This window comes from Balaenoptera ricei, chromosome 15 (genome assembly GCF_028023285.1).
Source record: "Balaenoptera ricei isolate mBalRic1 chromosome 15, mBalRic1.hap2, whole genome shotgun sequence".
Lineage (NCBI taxonomy): Eukaryota > Metazoa > Chordata > Mammalia > Artiodactyla > Balaenopteridae > Balaenoptera > Balaenoptera ricei.
The window spans coordinates 69,722,171-69,741,571 of NC_082653.1; the positions used below are offsets into that span (position 1 = coordinate 69,722,171).

General features: G+C 42.8%; 1 protein-coding gene across 8 annotated transcripts in view; it reads left to right on the forward strand.

The window, feature by feature from the left end:
• Positions 1-19,401, forward strand: part of TNRC6A (trinucleotide repeat containing adaptor 6A) — a 97,795-nt gene extending 78,394 nt beyond the window's left edge. For 7 of the 8 annotated variants that reach the window (XM_059898307.1, XM_059898311.1, XM_059898312.1 and 4 more), the window contains 7 exons: positions 8,989-9,147; positions 9,795-9,935; positions 11,359-11,466; positions 12,682-12,903; positions 15,042-15,112; positions 15,897-16,036; positions 16,553-19,401. In XM_059898307.1, coding sequence (XP_059754290.1) covers positions 8,989-9,147; positions 9,795-9,935; positions 11,359-11,466; positions 12,682-12,903; positions 15,042-15,112; positions 15,897-16,036; positions 16,553-16,928 — 1,217 coding nt within the window. In that variant the 3' untranslated portion in view covers positions 16,929-19,401. Of the gene's footprint in view, positions 1-8,988; positions 9,148-9,794; positions 9,936-11,358; positions 11,467-12,681; positions 12,904-15,041; positions 15,113-15,570; positions 15,699-15,896; positions 16,037-16,552 lie in introns of those variants that run through there. The other variant, XR_009497721.1, reaches the window with a different exon arrangement.

Consider the following 19,401-nt stretch of genomic DNA (forward strand, 5'->3'; position numbering starts at 1 on the left):
ACTAACTTAATTCATTCTGCAAATATATGATTATCTGTGATGTGCCTCCTGTGCTTCTTGCCTTCCCCAGTCCAACCCTATACCTTACCCTGGGCTCAAGAGTCATTTCCAAGAAGCCTCCTCCAGGCTTTGTGTTCGAATAGCACCTCTTATGTGTATCTGTCTTGTGTAAGTATCCATTTAGGCCTGTTTCTGTCACAGGACATAAATTCCTGGAGGAGAGAGTCCACGCTTTGTTTACCTGTAGCCCCACTGAGCACATTGCAGCACTCGGGGGACATTTGCTAGGTGAAAGGATGAGTGGACGGTAATGCAGTTAATGGTAGAGTAAATGTAGGAATTGAAGCAGACCTGCTGGGACAGGTAATGGATGGATTTTAGACTTGTTGAGTGTGGTATTTTAAGGATAGCTCAACGTGGAAAAGCCCAGTAAGAAATTAGAATTAGAGGCCTGGTACTCAGAAGAAAAATCTGGGCAAGAGTAAGATTTTGTGTTCATCAGAATGTTGATGTCGTCGACATGGACAAGGTTGCCCAGAGAGACGGTGCATAGAAGGGAATAAGGACACACAATCCTAGAGCCAGTAGTAGTAAAGAAACCTGGAGAAGAATGGGTAGAGAGATAGGACGTGGAGACCCAGAAAAATGTTTCTGCCGTATGGTTTTCTGTCTCCTCTGATTAAAATGAATTTTTCCATGTCTGTTTTGCATGTCTGACCCTCAGTTTCTTTGTAAAAATGTTTCCTTCCTCTCACTGCTGTTTTAGGTGTAATGTATATCATATATTCTCAAGTGCTCGGCATACTTACCTAGGGCATACTGGTATATAGTATGCGTTATATAAATGGCATGTCATCATGCAGCATAGGTTTTGAGGGCAGATAGACTGGGGATTTGATCCCAGTTCTTAACCTTTTTAAGCCACAGTGTTTGCATCTGTAAAGTGGAAACGATACATCATAGAACTGTTGAGGATTGAATGAGATAATAACTATTAAGCTCCTATCTCATTGCCTGGCATGTGACATGCAGGTAGTGGGTGGTGGTGTCTTCTTATAAGCAGCCTATTATCATAAGTTTGTTTTTCATTCAATTCAATTAGTAATTTTATATTTTAATTTTTAATTTTGTATTTTATCTTCTCTCTTTTTTTAAACTTAGTATCTGTTTTTTATCATTTTTTTCATCAAGCATTTTATTGTTTGATTTTGCATAAACCTGGAATGTGAGCAGTGAGTTTTTGTTTTTTAGTAATTAGCTTAAACAATAGTTTTATTCCTGTATACATAGCAATCTAATGAACATATTCTAGTAACGTTCTCTTCTTCAGAATAAGGAGGTTGATGCTCTTCCTCCTTTCCTTCAGTGTGGGTTCCTGTTATTCTTTTTTTTAATTAAAATATAGTTGATGTACGATATTATATAAGTTACAGGTGTACAATATAGTGATTCACAGTTTTTAAAGGTTATACTCCATTTGTAGTTATTGTAAAATATTGGCTAAATTCCTTGTGTTGTACAGTATATCCTTATAGCTTATTTTATGCCTAATAGTTTGTGCCTCTTAATCCCCTATCCTTATCTTGCCCCTTTCCCCACTGGTAACTACTAGTTCTCTATATCTGAATCTGTTTCTTTTTTGTTATATTCACTAGTTTGTTGTATTTTTTTAGATTCCACATATAGATGATATACAGTATTTTTCCTTCTCTGTCTGACATATTTTACTCAGCATAATGCCCTTAAGGTTCGTCCATGTTGTTGTAAATGGCAGAATTTTCTTCTTTCTCCAGGCTGAATATTATTCCTTTGTATGTGTATACAACACCTTCTTCATTCATTGATGGACACTTAGGTTGTTTCTATATCTTGTGAAAAATGCTGCAATAAACATGGGAGTGCAGATATCTTTTTTTAATTTATTTATTTTTGGCTGTGTTGGGTCTTCGTTTCTGTGTGAGGGCTTTCTCTAGTTGCGGCAAGTGGGGACCACTCTTCATCGCGGTGCGCGGGCCTCTCACTATGGTGGCCTCTCTTGTTGCAGAGCACAGGCTCCAGACACGCAGGCTCAGTAGTTGTGGCTCACGGGCCCAGTTGCTCCGCGGCATGTGGGATCTTCCCAGACCAGGGCTCGAACCCGTGTCCCCTGCATTGGCAGGCAGATTCTCAACCACTGCGCCACCAGGGAAGACCCAGATATCTTTTTGATATCTTGTTTTCATTTCTCTTGGATATATACCCAGAAGTGGGATTGCTGGGTCATTAGTAGTTGTATTTTTAATTTTTTGAGAAACCTCCATACTGTTTTCCACAGTGGCTGCGCCAATTTACATTCCCACCAACAGTGTACAATGTTCCCTTTTCTCCACATCCTCATCAGTATTTGTTGTTTGTGGTCTTTTTGATGATAGCCATTCTGACAGTGAGAGGTGGTATCTCATTGTGGTTTTGATTTGCATTTCCCTGATGATTAGCGATGTTGAGCATCTTGTCATGCGCCTGTTGGCCATCTGCATGTCCTCTTTGCAAAACTGTTCAGGTCTTCCGCTCATTTTTAAATTGGGTGTTGTTTTTTTTTTATATGTTGAGTTGTATGAGCTGTTATATATTCTGGATATTAACCCCTTATCAGTCATATCATTTGCAAATATTTTTTCCCATTCATTAGGTTGTCTTTTCATTGTCAGTGGTTTCCTTTGCTGTGCAAAAGCTCTTAAGTTTAATTCGGTCCCATTTGTTTATTTATTTATTTTTTTAAAAAATAAATTTATTTATTTTATTTATTTATTTTTGGCTGTGTCGGGTCTTCATTGCTGCACACGGGCTTTTCTATAGTTGTGGCAGGCAGGGTCTACTCTTCGTTGCGGTGTGCAGGCTTCTCATTGCAGTGGCTTCTCTTGTTGCGGAGCATAGGCTCTAGGTGCGTGGGCTTCAGTAATTGTGGCACACGGGCTCAGTAGTTGTGGTTCACGGGCTCTAGAGCGCAGGCTCAGTAGTTGTGGCTCACAGGCTTAGTTGCTCTGCGGCATGTGGGGTCTTCCTGGACCAGGGCTCGAACCCGTCTCCCCTGCATTGACAGGCAGATTCTTAACCAGTGCACCACCAGGGAAGCCCCATTTTTTAATTTTTGCTTTTATTTCCTTTGCTTTAGGAGACGGATCCAAAAAAATACTGCTACAATTTATGTCAAAGAGTGTTCTGCCTATGTTTTCCTCTAGGAGTTTTATGGTTTCTGGTCTTACATTTAGATCTTTAATCAATTTTTAATTTATTTTTGTATACGGTGTTAGAGAATGTTCTAGTTTCATTTTTTTACATGCAGCTGTCCAGTCTTCCCAGCACCACTTATTGAAGAGGCTGTCTTTTCTCCATTGTATGTTCTTGCCTCCTTTGTCGTAGATTAATTGACCATAAGTGCGTGAGTTTATTCTACTATTCTTTATTTACTTGAAATCTTGAAACTGTCATTTTTTTCTTTTTTAAAATTATTTTTGTATTGTTAATACAAATTAAATTTTTATATGCTTCCCCACCCCCAAAATGTTCTCATTTACTTTAGCAGGCCCTGTAACTAATCTGAACCAGCCCAAGACTAGTAGTCTTCCCTTCATGGATATTATTTTGAGATCTCCAGGCTTTTACTTTATCCCCTTAAAAATCAAGAATGTTTGATAGAATTTCTCCTCTATGGTTGCTTTTATTCTTTCTTCATTGTTGTATTTTTTCCTTCCTTGTAAAAATGACTTCAGAAATATACCTTGACCTGTTGTGGTTTTGGTCTTCATCTCTAGAAAGAAAGACCAGGTTAGTTTTATATCTGTATATAAGAACCCTCTAAATTTCAAGTCTTAAAAGGTTGGGGTTTTGTTTTTGGGGGTTTTTTTTTAAGCTTTTCAGTCTGTTTAAAGACAGTGCTTTTTCTTATCATAATAATTCTCTAATTGTTTATACTATCATTTTCTCCCAGAAGTGCTCCTCTTTGCTCTGTGGTTCTTTTCCTTCTCTTACTATCTCTCTTTCTCCTGGTAGAGACTTAGAATCTTCTTCTCAGGCACAGTCTTTTTATTTGTTTGCTTTGTTTTCAGTTTTCCTTATATTAAAAAAATAGAGAAATGTTAATCATCTTATTTCCATTATTATTTTGGTGCAGTTTGTTCTTTTGTCCTTATAAAGATAAAATTGGCATCTAACTTTGTATTCTAGAAGAGATCCCAAAACTGCTAGTCTGTGTGTTATGTTTTGTTAGACACTATTTTGAAAATAATTTTTTTGAACCAACATCTGTTTAAACATTCAGGAAATTTCATGTACAGATTCAGATTTCTGGCATCTCTGTAGAAATGTGAAGATCTGCCAGCACCAAGCTCGAGAGCAGTCACCACCCAGAGTTGAGTGGCTCCTGCCCATGTGCTTACTGGCTCATTCTTCCCATTCCCCTCACACCTGTACCTTCCCTTCCATTGGTGGAGAAATATTTTTCTGTACCCCCTAACCAGAGAAATATTTCCCTGTAGTCATGTTTCTATCTGAGGAGGGACCATGGGATTTTTTTTCTGTAGGCAACTTGCTTCACTTGTATATAAAACCTGATTGGCCTCATTGGCATTTGTATTATTTCCATGTTGTAGGAAACGGGGGTTGTTTTTCCATAGTACCAGAGTAGTGTAGAGATCATTTTTTAAGGGGGAATGATCTGATAGCAGTAGTCAGGCTGGGCTGAGACGGGCTGAGCCTGGAGACAGGAGAGGCCTGTGGGGACGCTTGGCTGGCTCTGATCTTTTGCATCACAGTTTTATGTGGGTTCTATTTTTATCCCCATCTAGTGAAGCTTAGAGGGCTAGTAAGATAGTTGTGGAGCAGAGAAGAAAGGGCAAATTCAAGAGAATCTTCCGTGTCAGAGGTCCCCAAGGACACTGGTTTCCTAGAAGAACTCACAGAACTCAGACAAACAGTAATACTCATGGTTATGGTTTATTACAGCAAAAGAATACAGATTAAAATCAACAAAGGAAAAAGGCACACAGAACAGAGTCCAGGAGAAACCAGGAGAAGCTTTTTGTTGTCATCTCGCAGTGCAGTTTCTCAGACTTAACTCTCCCAGCAACAGTGTGTGAGAACGTGCACAAAGTATTGCCAGCCAGAGAAGCTTACCCAAGCCTTAGTGTCCTCAGTTTTTTGTCAGGGGTCAGTTGTATAGACATGGAGCACACCTGCTTGTCAATCTCCAACCCCCTGCAGCCCCTTCAGAGTTCAGACAAAAACAGCATGACCCAGGCCCCATGCAAACAAAAACAGATGTTCACCATAAATCACATTGTTATCATGAACTCTCTGGCGTGGCCATGACCCAGTGTATGCAGAGGAACTCTTATCTGGCATGCTATTCTGTGAGTTACAGGAGCCCAGGAGCCATCAAGGGCTAGTCCCTGAAGCTGTTTGCCATGTGCAGTCTAGCCCTGTGCTAACCCTTTACTGCACACCTTCCAGAGTCAAAAAACGAGATTCATTAAGGGAAGTAGAGTAGAGTGGAGGCAAGGCCGTTTAACAGGGGAATTGTGGGTCAAGTGAGGTTTGGACTGGGGAATTTGTGATACTTTATGGTCCTAAGATTCTGTGACTTACCAGAGTTTATAAAATCCCTTTCCCCTCCTCATTGCCCAGAGAAAAGTACAATGTTCAGGAGCTGGAATACATTTATTTTAGTCTTAGAGTTAGTTGAGGGCAATTGGGAATGGTTTCCAGGAGGCCTGTGATCCCTTAAGCTGAGATATGAAAGATAAACAGGCATTAGCCAGGCAGAGGTGGAAGGAGGGGAAAACCATAAGGCGTGAGTAGAGGCTAGAGTTTTAAGAGCCTTACAAACTATTGAAGAGTTTGAATTTTACTCCTCTGTAATGGAGAACTGTTGAAGAGTTTTAAGCTGGAAAGTGACATGATCAGATTGGCATTTTTGAAGAGGCAGTGCGAAGAACTGGGGAGTTGAAGTGGACAGAGAGATTAGTTAGGAAACGTCTGCCTAATCCAGAGCGTGGCCAAACGAGAGATCACAGTAGTCTGATCTCATGTGTCGTTATTCAAAAGCTATATGATCATTTCACAATATATACAAGTAGCAAATCATTATGTTGTACACTTGAAACTAATATGTTGTATGTCAATTATATCTCAAAGTATTCTAAAAAGAAATGAAGATTAAATGTGTAAGTTATAAAGATACCCACTAAACAAAAACTGTAAGCCTTCCACAGTTTCAGAAAAGATAAATCAATATTTTCAAAGAGTTTTTAAAGAATCTATAAAGAAATGAAAAGAAATTCATATTGAACCATAAAGCAAAATCTGACTCTATTCTGTGTACCGGGGGACCCAGAACAAAATAATTCAGAAATCTTTGCAATCACAGGAGGAGAAAAAAGAGCTAGGTAGGCAGCAGGATTGACAGGACTTAGTGATTTTAAAATAATAGGGAAGAGCCAGGAGAAACTCTTGTTTTCTGACTTAAGTAACACCAAATCATTGTTCCTCTGATTAGTATTAAAAGGATATTTTGTTACATTCATTCCTTCCCTTTTCATTGGATTTTATCTTGAAACTTTGACTAAACTTGGCTTAAAGGTCAGTTTGCTGGTTTGTAGACATTGGACTGATGATTATCAGAAATTAAAGGTGAAATTGTCATGTAATTGAAGGAACATTGGAACATGAAATCAAGCAGCCCTGAATTCTAAGCTAATTTGCCAGGCGGTGGTATATCACATTTGGAATTTTCCTTAAGAGAGGGACTGGGAGCTGAGACAATGGCAAAATGTCAAAATAAATATGGACCCTAGAATTGACACCTACCTCCGCTACTAATTAGCTCTGCTGTTTATTAGCTACTGGCAAGTAACTTAACCTTTCTGAACTTCGGTCCCTCATCTGCTAAATGGGAGTAATAATAGTACCCCTTGTGATGTTTTGAGGATTGAGAAGGCAATAACTCTGAAGCACCTGAGCACTAGAATAGGGTTAGACACATACGGTGCCAGTGGGTCTCAGCCTTCAGCATTATTGTTATTGCCATCATTGTCATCTCATGAGTGCCCTGCCTCTAAGACAGCACCATTTCTCCAGTGTAAATCCAGCTCTGTTTGCTTAAACTAAACCTACCACATAAATTTTTACATTTCATTTTTCTGATGCTCTCCCATGCAGTGTCTAATAGAATGTAATTGGATCGTGGCTGCTGCTTAAGTTATGTCTATTGTCCTTTTTAATAAAATGAAGTTTGAATAAGTAGATATTGTTTCTTGTTAAAAACGGGGGCAGATGCTTTTATCATTGCTGGTTCTTGCGTAAGAATTAATCACTTAAAATTTGGCAATTATGCTTACTTACTGTATTACTTGCAACTACTACTTTATATATCCCACTTTATTTCCAAGTGGGGTTTTTTTAAATTATTATTTATTTATTTATTTATGGCTGTGTTGGGTCTTCGTTTCTGTGCGAGGGCTTTCTCTAGTTGCAGTGAGCAGGGGCTACTCTTTGTTGTGGTGCGCGGGCTTCTCATTGCGGTGGCTTCTCTTGTTGCAGAGCACAGGCTCTAGGCGCGCGGGCTTGAGTAGTTGCGGCATGCAGGCTCAGTAGTTGTGGCTCGCAGGCTCTAGAGTGCAGGCTCAGTAGTTGTGGCGCACGGGCTTAGTTGCTCCATGGCATGTTGGATCTTCCCAGACCAGGGCTCGAACCCGTGTCCCCTGCATTGGCAGGCGGATTCTTAACCACTGTGCCACCAGGGAAGCCCCACACAATCAACTTCTGAACATTTTCCTTACCCTAGAAGAACCCCTTAGGTGTCGTTCCTCCCACCTCCATTTTCCCATCTCTCTAGCCATAAGTAAAAACTAATATTTTTGTTTTCTACAGATTTGTCTGTACTGGACATTTCATAAAAGTGGAAGCATATAATATCTTGTCTTTTATGACTGGCATTTTTGGCTTAGCGTAATGTTTTCGAGGTTCATCCGTGTTGTAGCATGCACATGTATTTCACTCCTTTTTATAGTTGAATTGGATAATATATACCACATTTTGTTTATGCAGGTTCATCGGTTGATGGATATTTGGGCCTAAGAGATGTTCTTGATTTCTTCCTTCCTCCAATCTGCACATTGAGTCCATCTGTGAATAGTACCCATTCTGCTTCCCAAATACATAGTTTATGCATCTGTTGTGTTTCCTAATGGTCTCCCTGCTTCTATGCTAGCCTTCCTTCCATTTTCCACGCTGCAGCAAATGGGACCTCAAAACAAATGGGATTGTATTACTTCCCTTCCTAAAACCCCTCAGTATAAAGAACTCCTTGCCAAGTCCTACAAAGCCCTGTCTGAGGGTGTTGTAAATTCTGATGCCTTTGGGGAACAGGCAGGGCATAGGCCAGTCTGGAGCGGTAGGGCCTGGGACAGCTAGAGTGTGCACACCCCACCTCAGGACCTTTGAATTCCAAGCATTTTAAACAAAATGTACTTGGTCATCCCTGCCCTTCAAGATCAGGGCCCCACTCCTTCATGTTGTTCTCTCTCCCGTTTACTGTTTTTCAGGCAAAATGATCTTTCAGTTCCTCAAATGTGCCGAACAGTTTTTCTCCTCAAGTCTTTGTGCAGGCCGCACCCACTGGCTAGAATCTTTTCCCCCAGACTCTTTCCATGCGGTCCCTGCCCCCTCCTTGACACACATTCTCTCCTTCTGCCCTCTGTCCATTTACTTGGCTTTTTGTGAGAATATACTGTCATTGTGGGCAAGGACCTCATTCATATCAGAGACTAGAAGTGATTGAAGCCTGGAAGAAAGTACAGGGCTTTCTTTCCTCCTCACATCTTCACATAATCTACAGAAGAGTTTGGAACCCACAGATCTAATAAAAAGTTGTCTTACTATATTTGACAAACTACAAGAAATAAATGTGATACTATATTTTGCTCACAGTTCCCTTCCGTTTTCTCTTTGTAGGTGCTATTTCAAGTGGTTTCAGGCTGGAAGAGTCTCCGTTTGTTCCCTATGACTTTATGAACAGCAGTGCTTCACCAGCCAGCCCTCCGGGTTCCGTAGGGGACGGCTGGCCACGTGCCAAATCGCCCAGCGGCTCTAGCAGTGTTAATTGGCCACCAGGTAAGATGCCGACATCTTCTTTTATGAGAGTTTGTGCCCATTAAGATGTCGATACCTCTAGATATACTAATGATTTGGCCCCGATTCTGTGTGATTGGACTGAACTACGTGAAGGATGAGCAAGAACACAGAAATGTGAATGGGAAGTTGAGCCCAGGTCTTGGGCTGATGAGTGACCTGGCCCATTACCAGTGCCTTTATGCTCCAATCTGTGAAGGTGGGATTAGTCCCACAGAGGGATTAGGCCAGTGCGAAGAATGATATAAACCTTCGTTCATTGTTCTTCTCTAGCTGTGTCTGGGGACAGAGGTGACAGCATTTCCATTTACTGAGGAATCACCAGAAATGCACCTATGACCTGTTTCATCCTATCCAAGTTGCTGTGGCTTTGTGATTTGTAATAAAGCACTTTAAAATGTTACTTTTAAGAATATATAAACCCAGAAAAAATTTGCAAGTTATTCATAAAAAACAGTTTATATTAATTGTGGTGTTGAGTCAGCCTGTTAGGGTATTGGAAAATAATTTGAGAGTATTGGAAGATATTTGATAATTGCATAGACTTTAGGAATAAAACTTTTGGGTAGTGACTGATGGATTTTCAGATGATGATTAAGCCTGAACAAATTTTAAATTTTTATTTCCAGAATTTCGCCCTGGTGAACCATGGAAAGGTTATCCAAACATTGACCCTGAAACTGACCCTTATGTCACTCCTGGCAGTGTCATAAACAATCTTTCAATTAATACTGTGCGGGAAGTCGACCACCTCAGGGACAGGAACAGTGGTATGTAGGCGGATACAACTCAGGATTTCTGAATGATGCAGGCCAGTGGCTCAAAGTAGATGTGAAACTTTGAGCAGCGAGAGTCACTCCAGCACAACACAGCGCCTGACCTCCAAGGGGCTCGTGACAGTGATAACAGAATTCTCGATTTCCCGTAGGTGACTCTTCAGCCACTTTTAAAATGATGAGGATTTATTATCACTTGATATGGTAAACGCAAAGGACCAACAAACATTTGCTTTCCAGTAACTGTATTAACAACTGAAGGTTGTTACCCATTTTATAACAAGTTTCTGTACTGTGGTTATTAAGAAATGGGTGTTTCTTAAGGAAGATGTTATATTATTTGTTTATACACTCTGGATGTTAAAGAACTTTCATTTGCAGAAGGAATTGGCTTTCTTTGTCTCACAGAGAGTGAAAATAAGAAAAATTTAAGGGTCCCTACAGTCCAGGTGCACTTTTTAATGGGTTATCAAATAAAATCTTCCTCCTACCTACCACATGGTTATTTTTTCACCCCAGGCATATACAAGTATTCCATGCATGCAGTAGAAGAAAGGTGAATGAAATGAATGACGGTATCTTCTCTTTCTGTAACATACAGCCTCACAGCTCTCCCTTTAAACAGTTTGTAATAAAGAAAATATAAAACAGTCAACACTTTCTGTTAAATACATAATTTGTTAACAGGTGTTTGCCAGATCACAGTGGTAAGATAAGAATCCTCATCATTCTAAAATGACTGAATTTAGCAGACAACTATGTATAGAAATAGTTAAAGCCACTACTTTCACAGGAGAACGTGGGGACAGAGCCAACAATAAAACCTCACAGCCTGGTAGTTAATGAAAGAATCTGGCAGCAGGAGCTGTTGCAGTGATCCACATAATGGTCGGGTCTGGAGCTAAACTAGGGTAGTGGTCAAGGGGGTTTTTTAAAAAATAGGAAGAAAGGCTAGGTTTTCGAGACTGAACATGGGGCACGATGGGAGAGGACAAAGGCCTGGCTCGCTGGTAGTGCCAGTGCCAGGGCACCTTGGTGAGCTGCCCAATAAGAAGTCATTAGAGTTCAGAGACAGGTTGGGAGCTCCAGTGGAGCCCACTACTGAGAAGCAGGGCTGGTGTTGTCTCTTGCTGGATCCCACTGTTGGGGTGCGTTCTCACAGACAGTTATGAGAAGACCGGAATGGGAGGGATACCTCTTTTGAGCCACGGTGGAAACAGTGAGCAAGCTCTCCACATGCTGTTTTGAAGGCAGGAAGGAAGCCACAGTCATGGGCGCCGTTCCCATGGCCCTGAACATGGCTGCTTCCTTTCTGTGGCATACTGTTAAGTTGCAGGTTCACTGGGTGCTTTTGCTTCTTCTCTAATGCCGTGTCCCCTGCTCTGGGGATGACTGATTGTGCTCTTTCCCCGTGTAGGGTCATCCTCATCCTTGAACACCACGCTGCCTTCAACTAGTGCCTGGTCATCCATTCGTGCCTCCAACTACAACGTTCCCCTCAGCAGTACAGCACAAAGCACTTCAGGTGGGCCTTGTCCTGAGTTTGCCAAGGCTCTGGCAGAGGAAGGGGCAGAACCTGGGGCCAGGGCCGTTGTGTTTACCTGTTCTTTTGATTCAGTCTTCTTTTCAGGGAGCTGGGAGAGTATATTTCTGAGCCTGGGAAGATATTTTTAACACCGTTTGCCCCCTTTTAAAATGTACTGTATCCAGTAGTCATTTACTAAAATAATCAGGTTTCACTGAATAGCCACTCTCATCTGAGAGCTGTCTCAGCTTAAATGTAATTCAGTTCTAAGCAGTAGTCCTCAACAGTCTGTAGTGAAGGACCTTTTATTTTTTTAGTGCCCAATCCTTTGCAGACTGATAACTTGTAAAATATAGTAAACCTGAACTTGGAATTGCTAAAGTACACACGGGAGTTACAGCAGCGTCATATTGCTGTTAGAGTTTACAAACGCTCACTCTGAATTTCTGTATTTGTACTGTCACAGACCAGTAATAAACTGTGTTGTGACCAGTCTTCCCATCACACTTTGAGATGTGCTGACTTAAAGACATGCTCCTTATGAGCAGGTAGAAAAAATAATTGATGGTGACAGAAGGTATAAAATTTTCTATCCCCTTCTGCTCTCTCGTTTTTTTTAGTATTATTTTGATTTAGTTTTCTGTGTTCCTGGCTGTGCGCTGGACCCCTGGGCAAGTTGCTTAACCTCTCTGAACCTCAGTAGAATGTGTGTGAGGATTAGAGGTGGCGTACGCCAAGTGCCCAGCAGCCCAGCGCTCAGCACAGAGCAGCCCCCGGCGAATGTCTGCTCTGAAGACTCCCTGAGTTAGGGCTGCTTTTGTAGTCCTTTTTTCATGAATGAATAACACAATGCTGAAATCTCACGGCCTAAGTGTTGGTCTTGAGCAACTCATTATGGTTGTTAAGGTATGGAGTTCCCACTTGCTACTTTAGAGCAGCTCAAAGCAGTGTTCAGTGTAGTTGTATACGCTGGACTAAGGGTCTCACAGGTCTTAAAACTATTAATAAGAGACAGTCTGTTTTGAGGCAAGGGAGCAGTTTCCTTTTGGCTTTTTGTTTTTCTTCTGCAGTTTAGTTTGATTTGGGGTTTTAAAGTTTTTTTGTTTGTTTGATTCGCTTTTAGTGGGGGAATGGGTGTTGTCATTATTTAAATTTCCTCTTTTCTGAAAGCATTTGTCTCCCCTCTTTCCCACTTTGTTTTCTTCCTTTGAGTAGCCAGAAATAGTGATTCCAAATTGACATGGTCTCCTGGTTCAGTTACAAACACGTCTCTGGCTCATGAGCTGTGGAAGGTCCCTTTGCCACCTAAAAACATCACTGCTCCGTCCCGCCCACCTCCGGGACTGACTGGTCAGAAGCCACCCTTGTCTACGTGGGATAATTCTCCCCTTCGTGTAGGTGGAGGATGGGGAAATTCTGACGCCAGGTACACCCCAGGTGAGACGACATGCGTAAGGTGGTTTCATGTGGCTTATTTGCTGAACACTAACCAGTACCAACAGTCTAGTTTAACAGAGACCTAAATAGCAGACTGTTGCATTATCCTCTATAAAGTAAGATTAGAACTTAACTAAACATAAGATTCCTAGTTCATTGCTATCTTCTGCAATTGCCATGCTTTTGAGAGTCTTAAATTTTATTTTAAATTTTGCCCAGTTTACTTACATGTCCCCAAAGACACACACCTGTCAGTGACAAAGTTAATGGAATGGGGATCTCCTTTCTTTCAGAAGTTCCTCAAGGGCTCATCTTATTAGGTATAGTAACTTCCTGCTCATGGCAGGCTTGTCATAATACCGTGTCACATGGAGCAGAAGTGTCATGTGACAGGCCTGGGGAGGTGGGAGCAGCCCATCTGGGCCTTGAAGAATGGGGTCTGTTTGGGTGAAAGCTTGGCCTGTACTTAGGATGATCATAAAATTTATTGATTGAACAGGGACGTTTGAGAGTGAAAAGGGGTGCTGTTAATTAACTGTACAGGCCTAAACCAGACTGTCCCAGGAAAACTGGGACAGATGGTTCCCTTACCTCTCTACACCTTCCGTAAATGACTAGCGCTGGATTTGTACTGGCATCATGTCCCCGCCCGCCTCCCCCCAACACACACAACACACACGACACACACCACACACACAGCCACAAACACAACTCAGAGCTCGTCTACCAGTTCATCCATTCTACCCTGCCCCCCAAATGCACCACACTTTCTCATCTCCAGGCTGAAAATTGTAGTAAAACCTCATTAATAATTTTCTGATCTTAGGACAGGTGATTGGCTGAAATAAAACTTGCAGTGTTTCCTTTGGGGGAAAGTTTTAATTGTGTGAAAAAAGCACATGAGTCTGTTCCAAGCTACTGAATGCAAGTTAGTGTAATTGGTGTCATGTGTAAGTGGTTCTTTCAGGCCACAGACGTCTTTTGGGTGCCAGCTAAGTGCCTGGTGGCACCCTCCCCCTCAGGAGGGTTGGTGGAGTTGAATGGGCTCAGGAAGCCTGTAAGAGTCAGCCAGGCCAGCAGAGGGAGCAGCATGTGCCAGGCGCAGAGACCTGGGAAAGCACAAGCGTTTCCTGTTGGAATTATTGGAGCTTGTCACGGGCTGTGTCACGCAGCCATCTTCCTAAGCCACCTGGAGTGTTTCTGAGGCACTTTTTTTTTTTTTTTTCTTCACACACACACACACACTGTATTTTATTTTTACAAGAGATGAAGAGACTGACACCAAGCATTGTAAATGGATGACCACAACAAAAGCAACAGTGATTGCAATTACCAAACACGAAACACACTCATACTATGTCATAATATTGACATTCAGTCCAGTAATCCTCCACTGTAACAGCTCCTTTACTTTACAGTGAAGATTGATGTGTATATTTTTTGCCTCTGAGTCCTGTGGGATTTTTTTTTTTTTTTATTCAAACAGAAAGTCACAAAAATTATAATCATCCTCATCAGGTCTGAGGCACTTTTGAATAGTTGTAGACAGAAGTGACTTGATCATGTCTTAAACCTCTGCTGCTGGGAGGGAGAGACGATGCTGTGGGGCTGGGCAGGAGGGCCAGATGTGGAGCCCCTGTGGTAGCCCAGACTAAAACGAGCAATGTCTGGACGACTGCCAGCTCTTAAATCCCCTCGAACTCCACACCCTGTGGGACGTGCATGCAGAGTCATCACTTGCTAACCTGAGATCATCGTGAGCTGAGGCTGTTCCCCAAAGGCTACCATTCTGCGACAGTTTTAGCTTTATAAATGGGAAGACCCCAAAGGCATCTGGCCTTTGGTTCACTAGCCCACCGTGTGATGAGCTGGCAGCCCTCTGAGCCCCCACCCCCCAGAGGCAGAGCCCCGTGCCCCAGAAATTAACACCTGGTCAGAGCTGGAGTGAGCTGGCATCCTGGGCCCACAGAGAAGATACCCCACGTAGACGCACAGGTGAGTAAGAAGGAAGAGAAGGACGCCACGCGCCCAGATGATCCTCCTGAATGTCTGCAGTGTGACTGGAGCATGTTTGTCCTGAACAGTCATTCAGGCCACAACCTTGGAAAACTGACTTGTCCTTTTTCTTCCTCGTTTAGGTTCCAGCTGGGGTGAGAGCAGCTCAGGGAGAATAACAAATTGGCTTGTTCTGAAAAACCTTACACCTCAGGTAAGAACATCAGGTGTCCTGGCTTACGTGGATACGCCAGGCAGCATGGAAGCAAAGGTTTCCCTTCTGGTTTAAGTCTGAGACGCGGACTGCCCAGGCCTTCCAAGTGGTGCTGAGTAGGTGTCAGGGCCGGGCAGAGGAAATAGCAGGGAATGGTCGTTAGATGCCTCAGGCGGGCTGGTGGTCTGATCCAGTGGTTTTTACACTAAAATGCACGGGAGCTGACCAAAAATACGGAGTCCTAGACCTCACCCCACAGACTCTCATTTAGTATATCTGGGCTACGGTCAGGGATGTGCATTGCTATAAGGGCATTCAGATGAATTTGATGCAGGTGGTCCTTGTACTGCACTTTGAGAAAACTTGTCTGCCCTTTTAGATGAGAACGTTTTCTTAGTCCCTGGACTGCCCCCTCCTCTGCAGGCTGGGTGTTAAGAGCCCACCCCCCTCCTCCCCAGGGAGCAGTGCCTTGCTGCATCCTGTCCTCAGGGCAGGGAAGAGAGAAGACATGAAGCCACAGCAGGGGCAGTGACTAACTAAGGAGTTGGGGATCTGGGGAATGCCCGGGAGTCTAGAGGCCACGGAGGTATGGCTCTGGGACCAGTGGAGGTGGGGAGGGGGGCACTGTACCCTGTCACAGCAGTGAGTCCCAGTGAAGAGTGGCACCAGGAGTGCAGAGCCTTGGGCAAGAGAGAAAGGACCAGAGTCCCAGCCTGGGACAACCTACCTGGACAGTCTTCACGGCGGTGCATCTAATTGGCAGTTGCCGCGCTCTGTCTCCTAGATCGATGGCTCGACTCTGCGCACTCTGTGCATGCAGCATGGCCCACTGATAACATTCCACCTGAACCTCCCACATGGAAATGCTTTGGTCCGTTACAGTTCAAAAGAAGAGGTAGTGAAGGCACAAAAGTCTCTGCACATGTAAGTTGGCCATTCTGCGCATGGCACCTGGAAAATGCCCTTGGGATTGCAAGTTTGGAATTCTCTCGTTAGGGCTCCCTTGTGTGTATGAAAACGCAGCTGGTGGCTCTGTGTGCCACCTCGGGGCCAGCACTCGGGGTCCCGCGGTGAGCGCTTCCTAAAAGCTGCAGCCTCGCTGTGTCTTGGGCTCCGAGGGCAGTGCTCAGAAGGGCGTGCGTCACACCAGATCCAAATGGCCCTAGAAAATCCCTTAAATTGCCTGGTAGGAGACAAGAGGACATGATCTTGATGCCACAACAGCACCGGGTGGCACGGCTGGGCCCGGAGAGCCCGGGGCGCTGTGCCCCCGCCGTGTGCAGCCTCCGGGGCACACGCTGGCTGGAAGGGAGGGCACGCTGGGTCCTTGTGTGCGCCGCCCTCTCCCTCTCGCCCTCCATTGCTTTTGTAGCAGAGACAGTGTCACCCTCACTTTGACTCACACCCCTCAGCTAGCCCGCTTGTGTCTCTCTCCTCCAGGTGTGTACTGGGGAACACTACTATTCTTGCTGAGTTTGCCAGTGAAGAGGAGATCAGTCGTTTCTTTGCACAAAGTCAGTCTCTGACCCCTTCTCCCAGCTGGCAGTCTCTCGGGTCCAGCCAGAGCCGGCTGGGCTCCCTCGACTGTTCCCACTCATTCTCCAGCCGGACCGATCTCAATCACTGGAATGGTGCTGGGCTGTCGGGAACTAACTGTGGAGACCTTCATGGCACTTCCCTCTGGGGGACCCCACATTATTCCACAAGCTTGTGGGGTCCTCCAAGCAGCAGCGACCCCCGGGGAATTAGCAGCCCATCCCCCATTAACGCTTTTCTTTCTGTTGACCACCTGGGTGGGGGTGGAGAGTCCATGTAACAGTGTAGACTCGACTCAGAACTGCGACCTCAAGACGCGAAAGAAAGGAGCACTAAGTTGGGCTCGCCGCCTGCAGCCAGGGCCACCTGTGGGAACAGCTATTCTCTGCACATTTTCCACTTTGTTTTCCCTGAAACATATCAGTTTGAATACTTGAATCATGCAGGCCAATATTATAATGTGAAAAGGTATCTATCTATTTACACTCCCAAATAGCGCCATACATGCTACACCGTATAGAATGAGCTCACTTGTGTATATTCATCATGTTTAGCCTTTGGGTTCTTTTTTTTTCCCCTTTCTACCCCGCCCCTCCCCCCCCCCCCCCCCCCGCCCCATTCATTCTTTTTCTCTTCTTTTCTTTTTTTCTTTTTGCAAAACCATTTTTTGGGCTGATAATGTATGAGCTTTTAACTTTGCACTGAATGATGTTCTCTCCGTCTAATCGGCAATATGGGGGGGCAGCTGTTCCAGTGTAAATGTTTACTCAAGGATGTTCTTAAAAGGTGTGCGCTCTCTACTATGCCTTGATGTTTGCCTACCTTATTGTGGTATCGTGGAGTTTAAAAGATCAAGTTATGATACTGACTTAGGACTATAAATGAAAGTATTGCACCAGTTTTTTCATGTTATAAAACTAAAGAATTTCGCTCTGCAGTTTGAAAAACTGTGGCCACAGCTGTGACTTGCAGCCCACCTGCCACCCAGGACGGGCCCTGCACTTTGAATAGGCTTTCCATTTTGTTTTGAAGGTTCCCACGTTGAACCTTCTTGTTTACAGATTTTTTTGTTTGTTTTTTGAGAAAAAAATGTTTACTCTTCCATCATTTAAAAAAAAAATTAAAAGACAAAAAAAAAAAATGGAGGATGATTTAAAAGATGCTTTCTATCTCTGGGAAAAAGGAGCAGCATTTGGCCATGTTCTTTTGTTTTTCTATTCCTGTCCTAAATCAAAGAGCATGGTTCTCAGGAAAACCAGTTCCCCAGTTTAAAAAAAAAAAAAAAACAACAACAAAAAAAAAACCTCCTTGTAGTTTCTTATAGGAAAAAACGAAAAACCCCAACTTTTAGCACTGATACTACATATTGCTCTGTTAAAGAATTTTCTCTGCCAAAAAGAAAAAAAAACAAAAAAACGCTTAAAGCTGGAGTTTGAGATTCTGCTTTCAGATGCTGTCTTTTTATTAGTGAGTGATGATGGTTTGCTAATTATCAGTAGGTAATAATTTTTTGTAACCCCATCAAGTGGCTCTATATGTTTCTGCTCTCTTGTGACTGTGTTAATGTTTAACTGTTGTACCTTAAAGCCGAAATCAGTAACTATGCATACTGTAACCAAGGTATTGGGCTTACAGGATTGTTCGTTGTATAAAGAAAATTTTAAATGTTGTTGCAAACTAACGAGTTACACCATTTTTAAAATTTCTTTCTCTCCTTTCCCCTTTTTTTGCCCACAAATGGTATTATAATGCTTGCTTAGTCAAAGAAGAGAGACTAAACAAGGGTAAAAATTTTAACAGTACAGAATTTGCCATCATTTCATTGCCTTGATTCTAACTGTTTGTGTCCTAAGATGCAAAAGAAGTCAGTGGCTTTTAACTGTTTACAAATAGAATGTGATTGTAAAATGTACAGTTTGGTTGTGTTTGAATTATGAAATTTCTTCAGATATAATAAACCATGACTTTTTGGCTGCTCAACATTAATTGTCTCTTTTTTGTGAATTTATTTGTACGCTCTTTTTTATAATGAAAGTTTCAAAGTTGCTATGTATGAGGGTTCTCATAGAGCAACCGGTAAAAATCTAAGCAAATATTTGAATATTTTATCCGAACTTATACACAATTTCACCCTGAAATAATGTGAGGACAATGGGAAACTGTCGCTTGCTCCTTCCTGCCCTCTTTGAGCATCTTTGGGATCTTGTTGCTCAAAACTCTTCTGTGACTTCATCTTCCCCACCATTTGTGCCCATCTCAAGCCTCAGCAAGAGACCATTTGGAACATGAAGCTTAATGACTTGACAGTGTTCTAGTGTTAAACTCTCATACCTCTGTTACACAATGAGAAATGCCACAGCCTGGACTGGCCTTTTTCCTCCCCCTTCACGGCCCTCCTCGCTCCTCACTGCAGGAGCTCCGGGGCAGAACCTGTGTACGTATTTCAGTGTATGACTTCAAATCATGCTCCAACTTGCCAGGTGTAAGCTAATGTTGTTGGACACCTTAATATAAGCAAATGTTGTTCAATGCATTCAATGTATATTGACTTCCATACTGGTTTTTCCAAAAACCAAAGGTAGCTTTGAAAAACCACGTCTGGAAATGTTTGGAACGTTAAGCTGATTGACCTTTTGGGGCTTTGAGTAGTATATAATTGACTTCATAACTGCGTTAATTGTATTGTTAAAGTGTTTGGGAGTTTTTTGCGCTTGTTATGTGAAAATAAAGTGTTTGATTTAAAAAATTAAAAA